The sequence below is a fragment of the Melospiza melodia genome, chromosome 1 (genome assembly GCF_035770615.1).
Source record: "Melospiza melodia melodia isolate bMelMel2 chromosome 1, bMelMel2.pri, whole genome shotgun sequence".
Taxonomy (NCBI): domain Eukaryota; kingdom Metazoa; phylum Chordata; class Aves; order Passeriformes; family Passerellidae; genus Melospiza; species Melospiza melodia.
In genome coordinates, this window is record NC_086194.1 from 104,755,431 (window position 1) to 104,780,681 (window position 25,251).

A 25,251-nucleotide genomic window follows, 5' to 3' on the forward strand; every position below is an offset into this window, starting at 1 on the left:
TGAAAATGGCAGAAAGAAGGAACTAACTGAATTTCATATTGTTCTTGCAGTGGGAAGTTTCATAAAATGAATAAAAAATACTCTACTCTGAGTGCATTTTAAAACAATTTATTTGCAAACTCAGAGAGAACATTTACAATGGGAGAACCATTCAAACTGTGCACCAGCTAAACAACAAGTCTATCCATCATGGAAAGCAAATATCACTTTCTTCTTTACAAAGCTGGTCTTGCAGAATAGTTGCACACAGCTGGAGGCAAGTAAGTGACACACACTGAGACTCATTCTCTGACCTACTGCGGAGAAGGTGTTTCCAAAACCCTGGAAGAAAAATCTGTAAACTCACGAGACCTAATTTCATGAAGACTATGCCAGCTCATCACTCTTTTGCTACCTGATTATATTTCCCTGTCTATTGCCTGACTCCTTTACAATGCAGCCAAAATCTGTATTACTAAGGTTGTCTGTGCTGGGATTTCTACAGGAAAAAATAAGCTTGAGAATTTTATGGGAAATTTGTCTAAAAAACCATATTTGGGATGGGAACAAGCATTCCTGGGCTTCAAACATGGAGCATAGGTCCATTGCACTGCACCAACCAGTTCTTTTCTCATGTCTATCAGTGGGAATCTTTCAATTTTCCTAGCAAAATGATCTTCTCTTGCTGGGCACAACAGTCAGCAGTGGTCTCTTTCATTATCCTCTGAGCACTTGTGCAGTGACTACACATAATTTGCCTCTCAATCTCTGCTTCAATCTCTTTACTTAGACAACTGGGATAATATTATCCAATTCACAGCATTTTTCTGAAGGAAAGAGAACAATGCATTGAAAATGAAAGGATTCTTATTTGCTGCTACACAGGGAGCTTCAGAAAAAGCAGATATTTTCTTTTGCATTTCTAAATCTCTAAAAAAGAGCTACTGTTCAATGCATCTCCAAACTCACCTACAAAGCAAGCCAGAAGGTACAGATTAATCACAAGGGCTTTTCTGCAAATTCTTACCACTGGGAATTTAGAATGGGCTATGTGTTTTGTGAGGTGAAGGTCTGGTAGTTTCCAGTAGCTCACATGACTTACAAAAGTGCCTAAAAAGACTCTTTCTCACAGGAAAAGGAAAACAAAAGGGCCTCAAATATTTTTTTTTCCATAGCCTTCTTCCCTTCTACACTTTTCTTTTGTTGACAGCTGTTCTGGCCAGAAGCCAAGAAAAATATTACTTATTTCGATACCATGTTTTACATTCTGGATAAACATTACAAGTGGTATTTTTTTTTTTTTTTTTGACTTAGGGAAGAACTTGATAACCTTTACACTGCCTTCCTGGTTAAAATATGAGGTGCTAAAAATACAGCACTGGTGAGCATTTAGCCCAAGCTCGAAATGGCAAATGTGCACGGTTCCTGGAAGCCTGCGCACATATTACTTATGCAGATTAGCAGAGATTTGTGCAAGAGCACAGAACGAAGCAAAGTGACTACTAAACTACAGCATTTAATGTTCCACTGAGCTCAGGCTACAGCGCCTAATTACTCCTTGGCAGTCATTTGCGCAGTTGGAGACAAAATGAAACTTACAGCAGCATTCTACCAAATTAGTGCCATGAGAGACATACATTTACGAGAAGGTTAACATTCTAAGAGAGAACTTTCTCTGGTAAAACTAGCTGGAAATGCTGCAAAAAATAAACCCAGACTTGTGGTAAGACAAGGGATTTGCAATGAGAAAAGCTGCCATTTTCTTATAGTCAAAGCAGGTTTACCTGGGTCCCTAAATGATAAATCTGACCCAAGTCAGATCAGTCATCATTCTTGGGAGGTCTGGTGAGCCTCATGTATGGCACCAGAGTAGAGACCACACCTCCCACCATACCTGCTTAAGGACAACACAGACCTATGTAAACTGCAGAGATGGGAGGGAGGAAGACATTCAAGTACCCAAATGCAGATACTTGGTGCCATTTTAAATGCTGTAGGCTATTCCAGACATGAGTCTGGGGCTCTTAGACTTAATGTGGAAGACAGGGAAATTTGTGTCCTACCTGAATGGCAGCAGGTAAGAAGAAACCTAGTAGCAGACATGTCTCAGGTTAACTGAATGTGATTTGCAATCTCACTCATTTTGTACAGTATTTCCTGTACTGAGAGAATTGAGAACATGGTTCCCATGAACCTGTTTCTAGGTGGGGTGGGAGGACAGAGCCATTGCAAGTAAGTCAAATCCATACAGGCACACTGGGCAGTAGGACATGCAGGGATGTAGTGACAACAGTGAGGTACACTGAGAGCATTCAGCTTCTCACATGAGCCTTGGGCAGGTAAGAGGGACTGACCTACATGGAAAACTGACATGGTTCCTCCAGTTCCAAAGACTGGGCTTTGGAACATTCAGGCTCCCCTCCCAGGGACAGCCATCCCAGTCTGGTACTGGATAATTACATTAATCCATCTTTATTTTTCCAAATTTGTCCTCTTTAAAATGAATCCCATGATAGTCACCTCTTACACAAATGCTGCAAAGAGAAATGCTTCTACCTTGTGTATATATAAAGGTGGATGTCAAAGAAGAGACTGAAGGATTTCAAGCTGTAGGAAGTATGGCTGAAGCTTTTAGAAAACAACTTGGTATTCAATCCGGCCAGAAAGATGACATTAAGTAAACTCAGGGTTTTTATATATTAATTTTTGTGTGATTGAGTGATGGGCAAAGTACTTTTCAAAAGTGGAGGTAACTGTTTTCTGGATAAATCAATTGTTTCCACAATCTTAGAGACCATTTCTCCATTCTTTCTATTTCTTAGGCTAGGTAACTTTTTTCCATTTCTATTCAAGGAAGTAATATAACTGCAGCAGGAGAGCAGATGGAGTAAGTGCTGGACACTGTAGTCACCTAACCTGACTCTAGCCATGACCTGAGCACTGATATTTTCCGTTTCTACTGCCTCCTGTGAACTTGAGAATGATTTTTTAACCAAAGCCTGTTAAAATTTAAAAGTTGTAGATTGAACAATTCAGGACTGGTTAGATAGCAAAGTCATCACTTGTGTTTGATGCAAGATTTCTGAAATTGGCAGGCAACTAGGAAAGGGAAAAAGCACATGGTCATATTCTGTTGAATACCAGATAATTTTCTTTTTTACATTCTTAGGCAATAAAAAAAAAAAAAAAGCTGCACATAGTTTTGAGCACAAGGAACAGGTATAACTTCCTTTCCATTTTTAGTTTGTGTTCTGTTTCTAGTTCTGTGGGACTTCATCAAACAAAGGTCTTTACACTGCATTTATATCTGTGCTGAATAAAAGTCATCAGAGATTGAATTTAACTATTTTTTAATCCTGTAATACAGAGGTCCAGTAGTGTCTTCAGATGTGCTGCCATCCAATTAACAATAAGAACTTTAAAACAGAGGTGAGGAGGAAAATGAAGCAATTTTTCAAAGGCAACTGGGTTTATGGTCCTTTTACAATTTTCCTCCACAGTTACTGGTCAAGAATCTAAACAGAAAGCAAATGAATATGCTTTTGCATAGTATCATTTTGTGTTCTAATGCTAGCAATCTCCAGTTTGGTACATGCCAGGGTGATTTAAGCTTCCAGAGTACCCGACATATGTCAGCTCCAGGTCCTCTGCATAAGCAGCAGCTTGGAGTTGCTGTAATGTGGATGCGCCCCCACTCCCCCTCCTCAGGCAACAGCTTCTCCACAGGAAAGCCCGTAGGCACACAGAATTGCCAGAAATAGTCAGGAAAGGGGGCTAGCATGATTTAGATCCTAATAGAGTCACATCACCTGTGTAATGTAACATTGCAAGTTAAAAGATGGTACAGCCAAATAACTTATCTTGATTTACACAGGAAAATAGAGACAGAAAAGGACCAGAGCCTTCCTCTCCTGTAAGCCAACACCAGGCCTTTAGCAACCCAAGCTGCTCTCTAATATTTAAAATATTCTGCAGCTCCAAAGCATACAGTATTTTTCCAGGGGATGAGTTTAACAGCAAGGCTAATCAGTATTCTTGCCCTAGAATGACTGTGAGTATCTATTACTTAACCATAATATCCATCATATCTTTCTTCCATGAAGATCTGCCAGCAAAAAAGTGCACAAAAGTTTCCAAATTTTAAGAGTTTTCTGGAACAAGGGGAAAGGGAAAGCCAGAGATAAGGAAGGAAAACTATGTAAGAAGCAGAGGCTTGCAAATCTGTCAGACATCTGGGTCTTAATTAAATAATTTTTCTTCCCTGAGGTTCTCCCTGTCACTTTAACCCTTTCTCTACTTTCCTACTCACTGAAACTATTTTTAAAAGAGTAAAACAGACCTACCCAGTTAAAATAAAACCTATCCTACTGAGAAAAAACAGAACTAAACTTTCTCCTGTTTCTCAGAGACAGTTACAAGTAATTATACAGAATGTGTTTGCGCACAGAGGTATATATAATACATACATACACTGCTATTTTTCACTGCAGTTTTTCCTCTTCCCTTCCTGCCTTCTGCCACTCACTATTTTTATTTCTTCTGACCAGCTTCCATGCTGAATTCTCTCCAGCTACTGACTTCTCCTTCTGTCCTGTCCTTCCCAAGCAGAACACAAAACCCTGCAACATTTGAATGTGAATGGGCTGGAAATTAAGCAGAACAGGTTCACCCACCCCTATCGTTTCAAGATTTTGTTTTAAACTAACTCATCAAACCCCAAACAGTTTAGTAGCAAACAGCAAGCACTTCTCAGGTTGGTAACTAAGAGGACTGTCCTCCCAGCAGCTTCAGCTACCCTGACCAGAGCCAAAGGTAACACATTCTTCCAAGAGAAAGGGAGGAAATGGGATTATCTCTGTCCAGACCCACAGCACGAACTGATTTCTGGAGGGTTCCCGTTCCCCCACCCCCACCCCATGTCCTCTACTAGCTGTACGTGAAAAAATATTCCTCTCTCATGGCTACTGAAGCAGACACTCAAGGGAGGGGAAAATCCCTTTCAGACTTTTAGAAGGTATTTTGTCTTTTTGCCACACACAAGCCTGTATTTATTTATATCTGTATAACTACAAAGTTCCCTTCACATTTTAACATACTTTTATTGGACATTTCAATACATTTAAAATATTTTCAGGATAAAAAACATGTCTGGTATTTTTAAATGCTTTTCCTTCTCTGAGACAGGACAGCAGAACCACTCTTAGGAGTGATCCCCCTTAAAACACTGATTTCAGTTGCTTTTAAAGTTGAGAAACTACATACCTCTGTGAGGTGACAGTCCACATGACAATTTATATCCACATGACAATTCATGCTCATAATCATACTACTATCTTATTTTAATCAAAATGGTTAAATTTATTTCAAGAACAGAGTTTGCAGGAAGAGGAGAGCTGCATTCTGATACATGAAATTCTATTTAATACTCAGCCCTCTGAAAGAAGCAGTGGTCCTGGCATGGTCTGTGTGTTCACTACTCTGCCTTGACTCTCTGCCCATCAGCTCTCCTTCCCTAAAACAGGAAAATGCCACCTCCTCATATCACATGAGCACTGTGCAGAGAAATGAATTAAAGCCTGCATAGCATGTGAATACCAGGGCAATGAGTAACATAAAGAGAGCCAAAGGAAATTAAGTAGTAATTAATTAATTCCAGAAGAGAATTTGAACTGAGTGAACAGTGGCATATCTGTCTTTTTAACTGAGTGCTGAAACTTAGAAAGAAAATAAAATTGAGTCCCATCCCTGTAACCAGAGACGTTATCATACTGCACAAAAGGGGGGGGAATTGACGTTAAAAGGGGAGAATCTAAGATTACACACAGAGCCTCAATATTGAAGTTACCTAACTTTGAGCACATGAACTAGCATTCCTAATAATATTATTTTAACATAATTTTCAACGTGTAATTATTTATAAAGCTCCAGACAGTAGGTGTGTATATGCTTTATAGGCGTGTAAAATTGTCTGATCCCTGCCCCTAGGAGCTTGCGTGATGACACCACACATGGGATGGGAAAAGAGGGGGTATGGGAGGACAGGGTTGCAACACTGTGAGATCATGAGATGTACTTACTGCTACATAAGCAACATTTCAGCTTCTCTGTGGTTTTCTTGTTACTCATTTAACACTATATATTAAAATTTGGTGAACAGATACATAACACAAAGACATCAACCGTAAGAAAGGATATGAATAAAGAGAACTATGTAGTACAATGTTCAGACTCAGCAGTTAATATTAAAACATTCACAGGCAAACGTTGCATGTAGTCAATTATTTATATGGGTTTAGCCCTTGGCACCTCCAGCTGAGGTCTGGATTCTGCTCCACCAGGCACTGTACAAATGTATCATGAGATATGATAGCTGTGTTATGGTTTTTGCTGTAAAAAAGCAGTCGGTGTCAGAAGGGGATCTCACAGGCAGAGAGACCAAGATGGTTTAACAGGTTAGAGGCAGAGCTAAGAGTAGGACTAGAGTGTTTTGACATTTGTTTTGATATTCTAATTGCTAATTAGTATGTATATTTGGATTACGATTGCTTGAACAAGAATCCCCAAACCTAACCAAACAAAAAGGAGTGCATTTTCAAGTTGCTACCATGAACAGAAAATGAAAACTATAGAGGAAAGACCCCAACTTGGAAACCCTGGAATCCATGTACCTTCTTTGAGAAATTTCTGCTTCTGTGCTCTGGGAACTGAAGTAGATTAGAGCTCTGCTGTGCTGTTGTATTTGTTTGTGCAAAGCCTGTGGTTGGTGTAATTTCTGACCTGGCCACAATCTTACCCAGCCATGTGCAGACAATCATATCCCATGTCAGAGACTGTACCCTTAAATGCTCACTAGTTTCCTCACCTTCAGCAGCAGATGAAAACCCTGCTGTGATGTTCTAATGCTATCAGACATTACAGCCACACAGAGACCACCTAGAACATCCAGTAAACAACTCCAGAAACCCTAAGAAAAATTAATTTAAAGTAAAACATACAACTAATTGGAGGAAGCCACATAGCAAAATATTCTTGATCTCCTGGAGCACAGGCTAACTCTTTGGAGCAAACCTATATGAGAACTGCGGACTTGATTCTGCTCTTCATTGCACTTCTTCACAATGGATGGGCAAAATACTACCTGGACCTTTTTTATGGCCCTTCAGACTCCAAATATTCTTTGCTTCCACTTTAAGGGTACTTTTCACAATCTACCAGTGTACAAAACTATTTTAGCACATAGCACTATTAATTCTTAGGAATTTATTTCACTGGCTGAAAAGCCCAATTTTTGGTCAGGTTTACAATTTAAAATGGCAACCAAATGTTTCCATTGTTCGTATTAACCTTTTTTTCCCAAGCTTTAGCCAAATTAGTCACTAAATAAAATTTCTGGCTCCAGTAGAGCTCAGACTCAAGGAGAACTCAGTCTTACTGCTGCTAACCCCTACTACATTATAGTAGCAACACATTGTTCTAATTTCTTCATTCTTATCTTCCTTTTAGAATTAAGTTTAGATCACCAGGGTACAAAGTAGAAGATAGAAAGGAATGGGTAAACTCTGTGTAAAATTTTCCTTTATATTTTGCAGCTTATGAAATGCACTTAAAACTCTGTATAGCTTGGTATCTGTTGCTCACACAAAGTGCATTTTGACTTGTCTGGGGATTCCTGAGGCTGGTTTGGTCCTGAAAGTAGCCCATTCATCAAAGAGCTATGTAGAATTTCTGAGTTCTCAACACATTTTACTAGTGGGGTAGCAGTTGTTCTGCCAGTGAAAACAGAAATTGATGTTCTCCAAATTTGTCTGTACTTAAAATTGTACTAAGAATAGATTTATGTCTGATTAAAACAAGAATTTCATGCAAATAGTTTTAAAAAATACCTTTTTCCCTTTCCTCTACACTTAGGAAGTGGTTTTTAAAAACCTAGCAGCTTGAACTCAAAAGGATTTAGAGGAGCACAATTTTCAAAGCTGCTTTGTTTACAAAGATAGGTTATGAGTGGAATTGGATTTACCTTCAAATATTACTGGCATATTCCAAGCATAATATTTTAAAGGATACAACTCTCAGCTTCACAGTCGTGTCAAAGTGGTTGCTGACATAAGACTAAAACACATCACAAATCTTAAATTTTTGCTATATTGCTAAGCTGATCTGGAGCAATTTTGCTGTCTCAGAACCAAAAAAATAAATAATATTTATGAAAAACAACTGCATGCCGCAAACAACAACCTATTTCAGCCCCAAAACTCTGTTTTCAAGTTACAGACATATTAGATAAATACAGAATATTTAGCATTATAAAATCAAAAAAAAAGAAAGTTGGAAGCCTAGCCCAATCTCTTGCTCCAAGCAGGGTTAACTCCAAAGCCAGAACATGCTGCCCAAGGCTTCACCAGGCTGACATCTGAGAATCTCCGGACATGGAGATTCCTCAACTTCTCTGGGGAACCTCTTCCACTACTTAACCATTCCCATTTTGAGGCATTCCCTCATATTTAATTTTTATTTCCTTTAGAGAAGCTGGTGACAGTTGCTTCTTGTCCTTTCACGCTGCAAGCCTGAGAACCCTGATAGTTTTCCTTCTGTTAGGGAAAGACTGCAACCAGGTCCCTCCTTACCAACATTGCTTTCCCACTGTGAGCAGCCATTCCCCTCACACCTTGTGTGCTCCAGTGCCCCAGCTCCCTCAGTGGCTCTCCCATGGACACTCTCCAGTTTTCCAGTCTCTCTCTTGAACTGGGGCCCTGCAGACAGGACACCGCAGCACTGGCCTCTCAGCACCTTCCTGACTGCAATGGGCAGTGCATCACACCACACTGCCAGCTTCCACTCCTTTGGCTCAGCAACACCCCTGCACCCAAGTCCTGATGGATACCTTCTCTGTGCACTCCTCTAAATAGTAAAAATTATGTGGGCTTGTGGGGCAAGGGCAAATCTAAATGTCATGGACAGAATAAGTATCTTTGGCTGGGGTGAAAGATGGAGGGAATACTGACTTTCAAGAGGGAGTGTGTCACAATGACCTGTGGTTAATCCTTCATTTGATTAAAAAAACAAGAAAAGTTCCCCCCAAATTGTAGCTGATTAGTATTGTTATTACAGGGTTTTGCTTTGATGTCTTTGGTCAACAAAATGCTAACTTCCTCCTCTGCCACTGAACATGCATGTGTGTTTTTCAAACCACTTTAGATCCTGCATTTTGAAGAAAGTTGGGATAGCCTATTTACCTCAAAAGGACCAATCTAAGTCTACTGAAATTAATGGGTTGCTTTTTTGGATCAGGTCTGGAATGTTAATTGCAGTTACTATACCAGCCTATCTAATCCTTCCAATAGAAACTACATCAGGACCTAAGACACTGCAAAAGGAAAAATCACAAGGATAATGTATTCTGGAGCAAGCATCTAAGTGAGGCTTTACCTTGTCCCCATTGATACTGATGGATAAAGAAAAACCCCAAGATCATTCCAGTAGGTTAAATACTGACTTTGGTCTAATTTATGACTAAGTTATCACCCACTGTATGATCCAAGATGAAGTTCTCACTCAGAAATGTGTGGATGGAAATAACTAGGTCATGATACATGCTTTCATGAAGAGGGTACAGATTAGCAGCTGAATGGAGAGAGACCAGAAAGCACAGACTTTGTGTCAACTGAGAATTCAGAGGAATTTCTGGCCCCTGTCCCATGACTCTGCAGCATCACACAGAGCGGATCCCTGTCAGTATTACCAGGCCACCCTCCTTGCTGGAGACACAGCTTCCTATTTGGCCAGCTTGTATTTGCAAAGTCCTATAAATTTCAGGTTCCCTTTGCAGCTCTGCCACCGACTATGTGAGTTTTGGCAAACAAACAGTGTCAGAGTCATTTGTGCTTGAAGGCAGTTTCTAGTTAAACTCCAGGTTCTCGTATTTTCTTGCAAAAACTGCGGAAAAATGTTTGTTTATGGTAAAAAAACAAAAAAAAACGAAAAGAAAAGGAAACATGTTGTAAAGACCCCCACCCCAAAGTATAACACCAGTGGAGGTTAGCATTAGGTGAACAGATATATATACATATATATATATATATACATATATATATATATAGACATATATATATATGTCTATATATATATATATAAATATATATATGTGTGTGTGTGTCTGTGTATATATGTACATATATATATATATATATATATATATATATATGTATGCAAACATTTCCAAACCAATCTCCAAAGTTCACTGCATACAGTCCTTTTCCACCTGGCTTTCAGTGGCTTGAATTTTCCATTATATGACCTGCATGTCACTTTTCCGGATCAATCTATGGTAACATTTTTTAAAAACTTCAGGTGCTATCAGAAGTAAAAATAAATCAAACCGCAACAGAATTATTTCATATTCCTTGAAGAAATCAACTTTGGAGGGCAGCGGTCTTTTGCCAGAAATGTAACTGCAAGTTCAAACAAAAAAGTGACCTTTGCCTGTTGCTACAAGTATGTCGCTCGAGGGGATTTGGCAGTGAGCTTTTCACTGGGAGGAGTCACTTGGCATTGGTACTGGTTTATGAAAGAGCAGAAGAAAGTATAAGTTGGTTTTCCTAAATGAGTCCCTAGCAGGATGACAAGCCCTGGTGGCAAGCAAATGTTTACCTCGTTGGAGCACGGTCAGGTCCCACGCTGTCGCAGTAAGCGTCCTGCACGGGGCCCGTCCCTGTGCCACACGCTGCATCTGCCTCAGCTGGCTCCGTGCAGCCATTGACCAGCCTCATGTCCCTCAGCCTCATACTGTCACTCTGTGACTCCAGGGACACAATGTCAGACGGGGAGCTCACGACGCCCGAGTCCTCCGTGGTGTCCTCTGATGCAAAGCAGCTGCTTTCTGACGCCGTTTCTTCCACCTCCGATAGCTCCAGAACCGTGTCATCCACTACGTAAACATTATCATGTGTAGACAGCAGGCTCTCTAAATGAAATACAGCAAGGAAAGTTAGCTGGAAGTCATCAGTACATAAATCAGAGAGCGGTCCCTTTGTAATCGGAAAAACCCACACGAAATGCATTAGAAATGTGAGGGAGGGTGCTCAGTATTTGTACATAAGATAAAGATGATTTGAAAAGTGACAAAAATTATGTCCTTTGCTTTTAGAGATGTGGTTTGTTAAGCTGGTCCTATGGGGTTCGGGACTTATAAGTTCCAAAGCAAATCAGTTTCCTTAATTCTCTGAAGAAATAATTTTCCAGGGACAGTTTCTTGAGGAATTAGACTGAAGTTTAAAGAACACGGTTCAAGAAATCTCTCCTGTTACTCCTTATGGCAACATAATCTCATTATTTTTCTTCTATTCTATACCAAACGGATAACATTTCCAATAAGAAGTCTGTGTACAGGTAAAAATGGGCAGCATTTCCCAGTCAGGACACTTAATTGGTAAACTAGACCTACTGCTGGCCCAGTGGGTGTCACTGATTTTATCACCCTTCAATTTTTCTATTTTTCAAAGCATACAAAATCTCCTAATAAGTGTACGGAAAAGTAGACAGTACTATACTTAAAATATAAACTTTTCCAATGCTTAGTTATTTATAAAGGAGATCAAGGGATATGCCCTTTGCATGTTTAATTCTATTAAAAGCTGCAAATTTTGAGAGGCGATTTGACACAGTATTGTTTCTTGTACCCTGTTTCAGTTTGGTTTCTATGAGCTACCCCTTTTTGTATTTTTTGGTAAAAACACAATTCTAATTTCAATTAAGAAATGCACTCAATTTCATCCTGCAATTATGCCACTAAAGGAGAGCTCCCAACCAGGTCAATAATTTCAGTGACTGAAATTACTGAGTGACGAAACAGAATCAAGCCCAAACACACTTCTCCTGATCAAAAGGAATCAATAAAGACTAATCTAAATGTTTAATTTGGAATTATAAGTGTGCTCCATTCTCTTCTTGAACCTCAGTAAGCAACAGGAAGATTAAACAACAGTTTATGGTCTGATCTTCCAGACACTTGTGGTGGATGTTAATTACATGAGAAGTCCCAGGTCTGCAAGTGTGACTAAGATTAAACATACACTTCACTGTATTTTAGGCTTGGAATTAACAACTTTTTGGAGAACATATGAAGGTATAGCTCAACAAAAATGATCAACAGAAAGAAATACTTCTGAATTCTGCTGTATACACAAAAGTATTTTTTTCAAGTCAGACAACTGAAAACAACTTTGTCAAAGAACGCCACAGAATTAATTTTGTCAGGCTATAGCTTAGCAGTGAAGCTTTAAGTAAAACCAGAATAAAAATCAAGCCAGCATTCTCCTTGACTGAGGTTACAAGATGCCATTAAGTACTGAAATTGATTTCCAACAGTAGAAGCAATAAAATTCAGAGGGTTACAAATCATGATTAAACTTTTAAGTGCTGTCAAGAATTGATATTAATGATGGAAGATGATCCAAAAACTATATTGCAACTTTGGAAGCAATGTTATTTGATTTCTTCGACATTATTTTCTGTAACATTAGTTCTAGATTCTGGATATAGTCTCAGAGATTGTTCCATTTTAAAATGGTAATTACAAGAACAAAGTATGTGCCACTGAATGGATTTGAGTATGCTAGCCATAGAACTAGAGTTAGCAAAACACCAGCATGAAGGATAAATATTAATACTTTGACATTGAACATCAAATAATAAAACCCCACAAAAACTCACTGTGAACAAACAGGTATGTGTATATGGCTTCTTGGCTTTTAGATAAACAAAAAAAATCTCAGTAATAAACATTAGTAAAAGTTACAATATGTTAAAACCAGGACAAAGTAGGATAACAAAGAAATCAATTTATAGAGGGGATGTTGAAGAGTGAAAGCACACAGGAAGATTTCGAGGTAATGCACAATGCAGTATATATACCTTGATGCAAAGAGATCTCTCTGTAATACATGACAAATCTATTGTCACATGGATGCCATAAATGACCTCCACCCTATAGCTGGCATAGCAATTTATAGCCAAGTACCTACTCCCAGATCCTGACATGAGGGGGGCAGCCTTTTCCTCACTCGCTGTCTCTTGCATTTCCTCATCCTCTTCTTGCCTGCCTGCAACTATTTCCTGCATCTTTCTGCTCAAGGATTTAGATCCTTTTGGTCACAGAGCCCTACTTGCCTACTGCAGTAACAACAACACTCAAGTCTCTCCCTGCTCTGCTGCAGGATCCCCAACTCCAGCCCACTGTCCCCACATATTGACAAACAGAAGGAAAACCAATCTCTTGTTATCAGAGTTCATGGGCAAACTGATCCCTGTTACGTCTGGATCTTGGCAGCTGAATCACCCAGGCCAGAATAAGAACCTCCTCATTCAACAGCAGTTTTATCCTGAAGCATGGAAATGCAAATAGACATCTTTCTACTCAATGATTAAATTCCCAAAGCTCAAGCAAAACTAAAATGTTCCCCTTTCTTCAAACCTATCAGTTTGACAAAGAGCTTCCCTATTTTTTATCTTTACCAAGAAGATTCATAAATTTTTAACACAGCACATGGCACTGAAGAGAGTTATTGGCTGAGGCAAACCATTTCAATTGCCACTACTACTTGTCTAAACATGAAAGCACACACATAAAACATGACTGAGATGGTTCTGTGTCATGTTAACAACCTTGTTTCAGCTAAGAGCAGCATTAAAACACCCCTGTTTCAAATTTGAGCCATTCTTGGATGGATTAAGTAAGAACTATTCTTCCTCCTACATGCTTGATTAAGTCTTCACTGGTGCAAACTGAAGATGGGATGGGCATTATTGGGTAATGACACATGACATGAAGAAAACCTACCTCAACATTACTGAGTGGTCTTGTCTTCAGGAGACCGAAAATACTTTATAAAGCTTTCTAATTCTACAAGGAGAACAGGATAACATTTAGTAGTAGATGTGCTTCTGCCTTGCAAGTTTTGCATTTTTTTTCTCCACCCCACACTAACACAGTGTGACCACAATGATGACACTACTGGGGTCTTTTTGTTGGTCAAATAAAGGAAAAAGATCTCAACATTTTCTTCTCTTTCCTCTGTCATAACACTAAGACAAATTGAGGCTCTGATCCCTAGGAACTCATGCAGACATATCCAGGTTAAGAAAGAGTATTCAGCAAGAACTTCAGAATTGAAAGCACAAATTACAACTGCCGCAGATAACATAGTATTGAAAGATTTCTATACAGAAGACTGAGTTTTCAGATATATAACACTTTTCAGTAATGTAACCCTATTCACAGGCATCAGGTGGGGTGTGGTACTGAAAAGCACGTAGACGTCAGTCCATGGTCTCCAAGCTACTCTAAAATCTCCGTGGGACATCTCACCCCCACATGAAAATGGAGAGAATCCTTCAAAGCCTTGCATTGCTGCTTACCTATATCCTGCTTCAGGCTGCAGACACTGCTAAGCCCACATGAGTGCTGCACCAGGGATCTCCCCAGATTTGCAGCAGCAGGGCTGTCGCTGCACAATTAGGTCAGCCACAAGTTACAAAGGCTTTCTTGCAGAGGGGGACGAACTGGGACGTCTGCTTGCAAAAATTTTGCCCGTGATCACCAAGAGGGGAAGAGGAGAGTAGCTCATGAGTAAGGAATGTGAGCTTCTTGTTTAACACAAAAGAGATCTTGTTGCTTTAATCTCAATAGCCTGTAAGCAATTAGGAAAACACTGAACTTTGAGTTTAGAGGAGTCATATCTGCACTCGTGCAGTTTGATATTGCATATATGTACACATTACTCATCCAGAATGCCAATGATGGGGAGACAGATAAATCTCACCTGGTTTAAATGTGAATCAGCACTTTCAGAAATGAAGATTTAATTCAATATGTGAATATTTTAATGGGTAAAATATTCACTCTGATTACTACTATGAAAATAACCACTATCAAAATTGAATTAGATTAGAATTGGACGTACGTGTTCAAAACATGCCTATCCCACCTGAACCTCCAAAATCAGTTACCAAAGCCCAAGTCATCACCCTTTCTGAGTACAATGGGCACAGAGTGTAAATCCTAACTGTTCAGGAAGTGCTGTGACCTGGTTTTACAGCACTGCTGATGTTTTGTTATTACATTCAATAAGGACAGACATAAGATGCAACAGTTGATTCCACCCTTACATGATGAGTAACCTGAACTTCACAATCATTTTAGAGATGCAGAGTTTCTCTAAGTTTATCTAACTCTTGCTAACATGTTGGTAATTGTTTTACAATTTCTTTCATCATTTGTTCCACTGCCAACGAACTTGCTTTTCATGGACTAAAATTGCTTTGCTGTAGTCCAAGCAGTCTATTATAATGAAGTAGTAAAAAATTACCACAAACTTCATGATATTAAAGAATATCAATTCTTATAATGATCCCCAAATTATAACATAACTCTTTCACTGACAGTACTTAAAACTTCTATCTGGAGAAAGAAACGCTGCTCTAATTATTTGTCCTGGCAGTAAAAAGTTGAGACCATCACAAAAGACCAGTATTAAAATATTGTGCACTTTTTTTCATATGCTTGGAAGAAGGCTGATGGAACAATCAGGAAAAGATAACATTTGTTACGGCAATTATTCATAGAGATTATGAAAATGAAGAACACAGGATTAGCTTAAGGGTTTTCACACAGGTACAATGTGTTCTTGTTGCATTTTACTCATTTTTCTCATGGATCAAAAACCTGTATATAGAGATAGGTGTTACAGATCACTCAATGAGAGATAAAGCAGTACACAGACTGGGTAGTCTTCTCTCTATCATAATTAAATTTTTAATTCCAGCATATTTGAACCTACATGCATACTTTTTTCTTTTTGAAAAAAATTCAAAGAAACAAAGACAAAATAAATGACCACTGTTACAGTTTAACAATATCATTAGGGGAGCGGGTGAATGGATCAATTCCAAAGCATTCCTCTCCCAACTTCTGGAACTGCCTTGCAGAAAATCAAAAAGAGGCCAGGAAATACTGAGCTGAGGTACCATGCTCTGCAGCCCCAGCCCTCCTCCAAAATGAGGATGTAGAGCAGCTTAATCTTGGCTTGGTTTATTTAGGTCACAGAGAAACAGAACAGTTTCATTTGGAAAGAACCTCTGGAGGTCACCTAGTTCAACGTCCTCCTCAAAGCAAGGCCATCTTCCAGCTTTGACAAAGTAGCTCAGGGCCTTGAACAGCTTAGCTTTGAAAATCTCCAAGCATGAAGACCCAACAGCCTCTCTGGAAAAAATAATGAATCATTCCCTGGGCAGCATCTAATGCTTCTCCCACTTAAGAACATCATTTTAATGTCAAACTAAAAAAATTCTAGCTGCAACTTGTCACTGTTGCAGTCTTATTATCTTTTTGCAGCGAATCTCAGAGAAGAGTCTTTCTCAGTCTTTCCTCTTCCTTTAGATGCAGGACAGCATTCAAACTCTCCTTACCCCTCCCTTCTGCAGGGGAGAGCTGAACATGCCCTGTTGCCTCAGCACCCTAATGCACATCCTTGATGCTTTGTGCCAGACTCTGCTGCCTCTGCTCTGGTGTGTCAGTATCTTGTTGCACAGAACTCAAAACTGGACTCACTTTTGGACAATGGACTCACATGTGGCTTCATGGTAGCCAAGTAAAGGGGAATAATCATTTCCTGTGATCTGCTGGCTGTGCTCTTCTAGTGCAACCCAGGCTGTGGTTAGTGCTTCATCACTGCAAGGGCACATTGCTGACTCACACAGCCCTGCATGTGACTTCCCGTCTCACATAATGAGATATTTTCAGTCTCCTTCCTAGTCCTATGCCCCATCCTCATGTTTTCCAATAGGCTCTTTAATTGAAGTCATTCTTACTGCAAACCCTGCAAACAAAAGTAAATCCATTCCTTTACATGCTAGCCAATAACAAAAATTAAAAGACTCGCAAAGGACATGTGTCACCAAACGTTTCATCAGAAAGGTACAAATGGAGTGTCATTAGTTACACCCTGTGAATCTGCAGCATTTCCTCAGTCAGTCCCAAACTAATGACAGTTACCTACGTCTACCCTCCTATGGCTGAAAAATAAATGAAATGTGGACTCATTTAACCTGTCTTATGAATTTGAGGTAGTTAAGCACTTCCCTTGAGGTTAAAATTGTCTGTTGTTAGTTGATAACACAACAGAAAAGTATTGTAACTTTCACAAAAGCTTTTTTGGCAGTGGAGTTTCCTACACCAAAGGCAATACAAGATAGGATCAAGCCAGGGAACGAGAAATGAAGAGTGTTCCAGTCCCTCCATTGTTTTTTCCATGTACAAGCAGCTGTGAAGATCTGTGCACTAATGTTTGCTTTTCCTTTCAAACATATACTGAAAATGATCCCGAAGCCTCTCTCTCAAAACAACACAGCCTAAAATGTCTGCTGGCTCTTGAAAGTCTCAGAGGAATCTACCCCTGCAAGTAAACGTCTGCTACCCTCTCTCCTTTCAGACCCTTATTTTTACCACCTGCCAAACAAGCAAAGAAAAATTTCTGAACTAATGCAGCACAGATTTTCAGACAGGGGAAAATCAACATATTGGACTTTATTATTCCTATTTCTTTCCCACAATCCTTTCTTCAGTGACTGAAAAAGACTCCCTGACCCCTGCAAAGCCCATTTGACCTAGAATGCTGCTGCTATTGCTGAACTGCTTTTCATCCTCTCTGTTTTGGCACCCTCTTGAACCCACTAGCTCCTTGCTTTTATCAGAGCCTTGTTTGGACTCTCTGACAACTCTACATCATAGCCAGTAACTAGCCTTCCTTATTCAAAGGGATCAGATATCATAAAAGCGACACAAAGAGTAAAATGCTCTTTGACAGAAAAAGGATCGTGTGTCAAAGTAGATCTTTCCTTGATTAACCAGAGAACATTGTCACTTGGCCTTGGGAAGGGCAGATTTTAGAAAATGAACCAGTAGTGTGAGTTGTTAATTTCCTTTTATACACAATGAAGTATGATGGGAAAAGTTTCACAACAGTTCCTGGTGTTCATTTTCTGAGGTTAACAGCAAACTAGAATGATTCACAAGGTGATTTCAGGGCTCTGGATGGTCCCTTACTTCAGGTGAGGAGAGGGCAGGGTGCCTAATCTGTGCAGCTCCAAAAGACTACAAACAAGCAGGCAATGTAGGTTAGAGGAGGAAGATAACACATAAATATATTTAAGAGCAGTCATTGATAACTTCGAACTTGCACTTTCATAAATCACCATGTGTAACCCTGGCGACATGCTGTGTTAAATAACAGGGCTCTTTGGGGGTGTTTGCAGGACAGGAAAATCTAGCTCTAAAACCAGAGACTGCCCAGTAAATGAGCCTGGTGAAGAAATAACCCACTCTCCCCGTTTTGCAGGGAATTTTTAGTCTTAAGTGATAGATTTGGGCAATCCGCATCCTTTTCAGAGGCGGTTGGCTTTCACTCAGGCATACTGCAGCATCTAAATGAACAGACTGTGAAGGTGATTTTCATGAGCCACCTTAGAGAACACACTCTATAAAATTGCTTGAAAAGCATATGCAATGTAATGATTAAAAGCAGAAATAATTAGTGTACCTGTGCAATAAAACAATGTTTTATTAGGTGATTTTTAAGACCACAGAAAAAGGCTATTTGCCCAACTTCTCTTTTTAAACGTCACTAATTTTTTCCCCTTGTGCACTCTGCATCAATTAATTATCTTCCTTAGTTTGTTAACAATTCCATAAAATCTCTACTGCAATTTTACATTTATAGCATCATCCACAGGAGAAAAACATAAAACAATTTTGCATTGTAATTATCCTTTTCTTCCCCAGCAACTGGCTGCCAGCAAACTCAGCAAAGAAGAGACACAAAAACCCAACCCTAAACCAAGCACACATACACATATGTACAGGCACCCTTGTGAGATTTAAGAGCACTTTCCAGAACTCTACTCCCAGTTGTGTATTTATTTCTTAATTAAAAGTGATTAAAAGTTAGGAAGGGTGAAAGAGAATCAGGTCAATCTGTAATAATCTATTACTGAAACCATTAGTTATTACACACATACAAATAAAAAATTTTGAACAGCTGCCTTCTCATTTTAGGGACAAAGTATACTTGTCTTGGGAACAGAAGCATTTCTACTGGGAACTGCTGCACATCTGAGAAAAAAATCTTCTTATCAACGCAGACTTACTGGCAGTAATGGCAACAAATACTGGTTTTTCTTAATACTGAAAGCTAATAGTGAACTGCAGGCTGGAGTGATGATTAACGAAATGGGATTTCATCACTCTTTCAGAACCCTCCAGTTCCCCCATCAGTGCATCCATCATTTTTCCTTCCATCTCTTTCTCTTTTTATAGGATAGTAACTTAGCATAATCTGAAGTCAGACAGAGCCCTGAGAAAATTTTGCGAACAAACCACCTAACTTACAATTAAAATGGCATAAAACAGCTCCATTTAATTGGCCAAAACATACTTCAGCCAAACCACCAACAATGTAAATACCTACACAGATTTTCAACAGCTAGCTCCAAATTTAGATATGAAAACATTTTCATAAACCTCCATAGTTTAAAGGCACAAAACTCTACTCTGACCTCTTTTGATGTACATGAACTGACTCTTCTTGGACCTCCTGATCAGTGGAAAACGTGCTTCTGCCTCCAAGAGGCTTTTCAATAAACTTGGGCTGCTGGTTTACTTTGGCAATTATATTTCCAGAAATAATTTAACCTAGAAGACCGTGTTTATTTTCTGAGTTATAACACATTTTACTGCACATACACACTGGATTACTCTGCTATCATACTTCTCAGAGCTGTAAGACATCCAATTATGTCAGTAAAAGCATAAACCTAGTGAGAAACTACTTTGAGTATGTGAACACTTCTTGTCACTAAAACAGTCTGCCTTCTGAAGCTGCCCAGTAAAGAAAAAATTATTCTAGTAGGGAAGACAACCAAGGGTTGGAGTACACAGTGTCTCCCTGAAATTCTTGTGTGAGACCCTCTATAAGGGCATTGTACCATTTTCAAAGGATATTTCCTAGGCCCTTTGAAGACCAGACTCCTGTGCTGTGATGAGGGCAAACCAAGAGCAGTGAGGCCAGGACAGTGCATGCCAATCACACTCTCCACTTAAAACACTGCCAGGCACCCCTGGACCTAAACTAGCAGGAAACAGGCACACACATGCTGCAGAGGACCACCAGGGCAATTGGTTCTATGGAATTATAGCAAGAGACAGACTTCTTTTTCAGTGATACAGACATAGCCAAGAAATCACAGCAAAGGGCAAGAATCAAATGCAGGGAGGGTACGGTCAGTCCAGAGGAGGGCAATGGAGATGATCAGAGGGCTGGAGCACCTCTCCAGAGGAGACAGTCTGAAAGAGCTGGATTTGTTCAGCCTGGAGCAGAGAAGGCTCTGGGGAGACCTCAGAGCATGTTCCAGATCCTTGAAGAGGGGCCTTCCAAAAGAGCTGGAGAAGGATTCTTCAAAAGGGCGTGTAGCGATAGGACAAGGGGGAATGACTTTAAACTGGAAGAGGGTGGTTTAGACTAGACATTGTGAAGAAATTCTTCTTTTTGACAATGCAACAGGTTGTCCAGAGAAGCTATGGATGCCCCATCCCTGGAAGCATTCAATGTCAGGTGGGATGAGGCTTTGAGCAACCTGGTCCGATGGAACGTATCCCCGTCCATGCAGGGGTGTTAGACTACAGATGATTTTTAAGGTCCCTTCCAATCCAAACCACTTCATGATTTTTGATACTATGATGTCCACACACTATCCATGAAGTTATCTTTTCCAGCAGTGCACACTGAAGCTCTCCCTGGGAGCCTGGTAAGAAGGGGAATACTGGACAAGTAGAGAACAAAGCGCTCACAGAAGAGCACTGCTGTCATGCCACCACTCCTCTTTGGCAGCAGATGGACTACATCAGATTATTTCAGACATAAGTAGAGATAGAAATACTTAAGTCAGAGCTGAATTTGGCCTGCTCTTCCACAGTCCTCGTGTGAAGTCAATTATCTCATCAATCATGCTTTGCCCTGGGGCTCTCCTTCCCTATTAACTTGAAGAAATGCAAACATGCAAGAGCGGTAACTGGATGTTACGCTTTGTACTGATTTGTGGATAGCAAAACGTTAATGGCAGTGCCATCTCTGGTGAACAATAGCCAAGAAATAGGTCATCATCTGAACACCCACTTGGAAAACATCTTCCCCTTTGATATTACGTGCTGTTAGTATCAGCTCTTGCTTCCACTGCAGCAGTTGGGTTCTGCCCCCGACTTCAACAGCAGCAGGATCAGACCATTCACTGATTAAAATGCAAAGCTGCAGATATCTCCTGCATGGGATGAATCCCCACAGGGAAAATTTGTCTGCATTTTTATTCATGTGAAGAATTTTAAGGCTTTCATTTACACAGTTCATTCAATAATAATGTGCATGCTGTATAATGGGGTACCTGATTAAGCATGCTTAAGTGCTTTGCTGGAGCAGGGCCATTTCTAGAATCTGAAGGTTTGCTATGATCATACGCTCAAAATAGGCAAGCTAGTTTGGGGAATTTCTCACCTGAGTCAATGGGCTTAAATAGGATCAGCATAAAAGGGGGAAATTTGGAAATGCCTTTGAGTTTCTTTCTTTTCAGCATCAGTTCCTCCTCAAATTAGGCTGAGAAGGTCACCCAATTGTAGGTTTTAAGCTTGTCTATGAAACCCTCCAGTAACTTTCAAACTGGCTACCAGCTTCTCCTGAATGAGTCAGGAAGGATAAGAGCCTGAAGTTCAGTTACAAAAGTTTAATAAAGTGGTAGAAGGACAGAGCACGGAAACTTTTTTCATCTACATGTAAAAGCTTATTTTCTATTCTCTACTAGGGATACTGAGAGAAGGATGCTATGAATAACAGCAAAACTTCAACCCCTAGTGTGATGGGGTTTAGATATCAGACAACTCAGTCATTAATACAGAAGTTCAAAAGAAATCCTTACTCGATGTGGTCTGGGGGAAGAAAATAAGAAATAAAAGAAGAAAAAAAGAAAGGAGAAATTCTCAAATCTTTTTGGTTTTGAAAATCAAGAACCTCAAGGTCCTGGGATTTAAATCTCCATCTATTTTCCCCCTTCTTTATTCATTATTATCCTTCTCTTTCCTGTTCTTATCCCTAATTAAAAAATTAAAGACATCTTTAAAAAGTTAAAAAAAGACATCTTCTTTTTAAAACTCAAAAGAACCAGGCAATTTTTTTCCTAAAGTCATTACCCAAAAAGTGCGTTTGAAAAAATTTTTAGCAGGTGTGACTGGCCACTGTTGCACTTTGTACAGTACAGTTTGTATAGTAATGCTCCAGCATTACCTTAATTCTCCTGGTTAGTCAGAATTTCAGCATGGTATTAAAAAACTTTCCACTCACCTTAGAGCAGCCCCTATCAAACCAGCACAGAATCAAGCTGGTAGTTTGTTATTACTCTTCTCATTACAGCATGAAAATTTAAAGACTTCTGTCTCAATTACTATCAGCCTGCTAATTTTCTCAAAGGCACTAATTTAAGTCTGCGGAAAAAAACCACAAGGAGTTTCCCTGTGCAAGGATTTTTTGTGTAGAAGAAAGCAATCGATACTTTGCCAAAGCCTTGTATTATGAACAGTGGCATGTATTTAACGTACTCTGGAAGTGCAGAAAAGACTTTCTAGTACAGTCTGTGTCCTTTGTAAGAGCAGGCTGAAGACAAATGATTTTATTTCAGGAACATCTGAATCCCATTGATTAGCATGATGAATACAGAACAGGAAAGCTGCCAGGTACAGAGGAAGCTGGGCATGTCCACAAGGGAGTGGAGCAAACAAGCAAATTACAGTATATGCCTGCCTTTTTTTTTTTTTTTTAACCTAATGTTTTCATTTGGAAAACTTGGACACTTAAACCTCAAAGTTTCTTTAACTGACTGGTCAGTTAATCAGCATATTGTTCTAATTCTCTGAAGGCAAGCAGAGAGGGGTTTTAGAAATTAAAAAATACAGTTTTAAACTGTAAGTAATCAATAAAATATCCACATACATTATATTTAATTGGAACAGGATCTCTTCTGGGAAAAAAAAAACGAAAGAAAAGAAAGTAAAAAAAGATAGTTCTTATGTTTGGGGAGAACAGTGGCATTAAAATAATTGTGTCACTCTAAAGCATTGATTTAGCATGTCTCAGACTGGGAGCACCCAAAAGGGGTTTCAGAACAAAACCAATATACCAATGCAATCACCCAGTAGTCCCCAAAGTGCCATCTACTTCCAACAAAATGAGCAAGTTCCAAAGGGTGGCCCTTCTGCGCCCTTGGCAGTCAACTCTGAGGCTTTCTGGAGCACAAGTCTGTAAGAGTTTGTTTGCCTTCCAAAATGCTCCATCTCTTACAAGTAAAAGTGAAGTAAACAAGGCTCTTATCTTGAACTGAAAGCCAGTAATTATTTTTTCTTACAGTCTTTATAATTCTTATATAATTTGTCATACTTCATATATTTTAAGATGTATATTCATTTAAATCTTGACTGTTTCATCCACAGATATACCTTAAAAATAGATCTTTTGCATGTTTACACATAGTTTAGAAAAAAAATATTGAAACTATTTCTTCATTAAGTTTTATGCTTTTACAAACTGTAAAAATATTTTCCTTTTAGTTTTTACCTTCTTGTCAAGGGAAAAAATTGAGGAAAAAAAACATGGAAGAGAAAAATGCTTACATACATGTTTTAAAAACCAGAAAACAATAATGATTTTTATCAGATGCTTGAAAAGTAGAAAATTTGTTGTTTTGTTTACTCTAACAAGTAAGCAGATAATCCCCTACCAATCTCCAACTGTTTATGGGAGGGCACCATATATTTAGCAACTTTATTTTCACTTTTTAATGCCTATAGTCTTAGAAGAAAAAATTGTATTTGTCTATCATAGTCCTTTCTTGGTCTTTCCTCCATCTTCTTTTGTCTTTGTCCTCCATTATACCCAGCCTTTGCTTATGGTAGTAGGTTAGAAAGTAATTATTTTATCCATGCCAGGGACCACAATTATGGAATCCACAAAAGGAGCTGACAAAGGAGAAGTGTCTCTGCTCTCAGCCTTTGCTCCCTCATGCCCGAAACCCAGAAGTGAATGTGCATGGCCGGAATTCCCAATTTCTTAGCAGAAAGTAGGCAGGCATTTTAGTCAGTGTTTTCTGACTTAGAAGTGGTAATAGGAAAAGCTGAGTATGAGCATGTCTAAGGATGGAAAAGCACTCTGGTATTAGAATCATCACCTACCTGGAAAAGAGAAAAATTTTCAACAGTTTGTTTACTGCAGTTCCACGAGCATTGCCTGCATTTGAATCAGTAAAATCTTGCACTATACATGTCACTTAAAGCACCAACCTTCCAGTTTTATTTGGCCCACAACTTATGTGTAAACCTGGCATGACTTCAAATTCACACCCAGGATGAAAGTTCTCACACACACACACTTGCACCACATGCACGTATTTGGTCGAACACAGATGTTTAGCCCCACTTGTTACTGATGAAGTGTAAGTTGTTCTGTGTGTATGGCTGTGACAACATCCTCACGTTCCACCATTCAAGGGCAGCAGAGTATGCCTAAGATGCCACTCAGTTATTAAAGGTACAGCTCCTGTAGTGAAAACTGCTCTTCTTTTGATGTAGGGGGAGGACAACAGGGAACTTGGTTTCACTCGGAACAAACATTCACAGTTTATCCACAGACCACTTGGATTGCAAAGCTGGTCTGCAAGGGAATTAAGAGAAGAAATGGGAGAAGGGAAGCTCAGGTTTATTCCACACTACATGAAATAGGTATGTACAGATAAAAATCTAAATACCAGGAAATGTGTCTAGGAAGACTACTTGATTCACTGGGGTCCAGTCCCATACTAATGTACCCAGAAAATACTTTCTTTGGTTATTCAGAGTGATTGTGCTTCCTTACACTCAGACTGATTTCTGGCTCAAAGTGTGCAAAACCACAACTCTTATTTCCAATACAGGCAGGCAGCACAGTGTAGGGGAATGTAAGGGAATATGAAATTACCCCCACTTTCCAACCAGTGTTTGTACCCAGAAGTCAGACTCCTTCCTTAGAACTTTTTCAAGGTATGAGAAAATGAAGCAGATCTGGTGACCCAAGTTTACTATTTTCTTATTAGAAGTGAACAGAATAAATAGTTTTTTCATATTCAAGGTACATTCAAGGAATATAAAGGACTCAG

The 25,251-nt window shown here is 39.3% G+C and overlaps 1 protein-coding gene across 7 annotated transcripts in view; it reads right to left on the bottom strand.

Moving 5' to 3' along the window:
• The window catches only part of COBL (cordon-bleu WH2 repeat protein), a 155,010-nt gene that overhangs the window by 15,295 nt on the left and 114,464 nt on the right, over positions 1–25,251 (bottom strand). For all 7 annotated transcript variants that reach the window (XM_063163413.1, XM_063163387.1, XM_063163404.1 and 4 more), the window contains one exon: positions 10,627–10,939. In XM_063163413.1, coding sequence (XP_063019483.1) covers positions 10,627–10,939 — 313 coding nt within the window. The remainder of the gene's footprint in view (positions 1–10,626; positions 10,940–25,251) is intronic.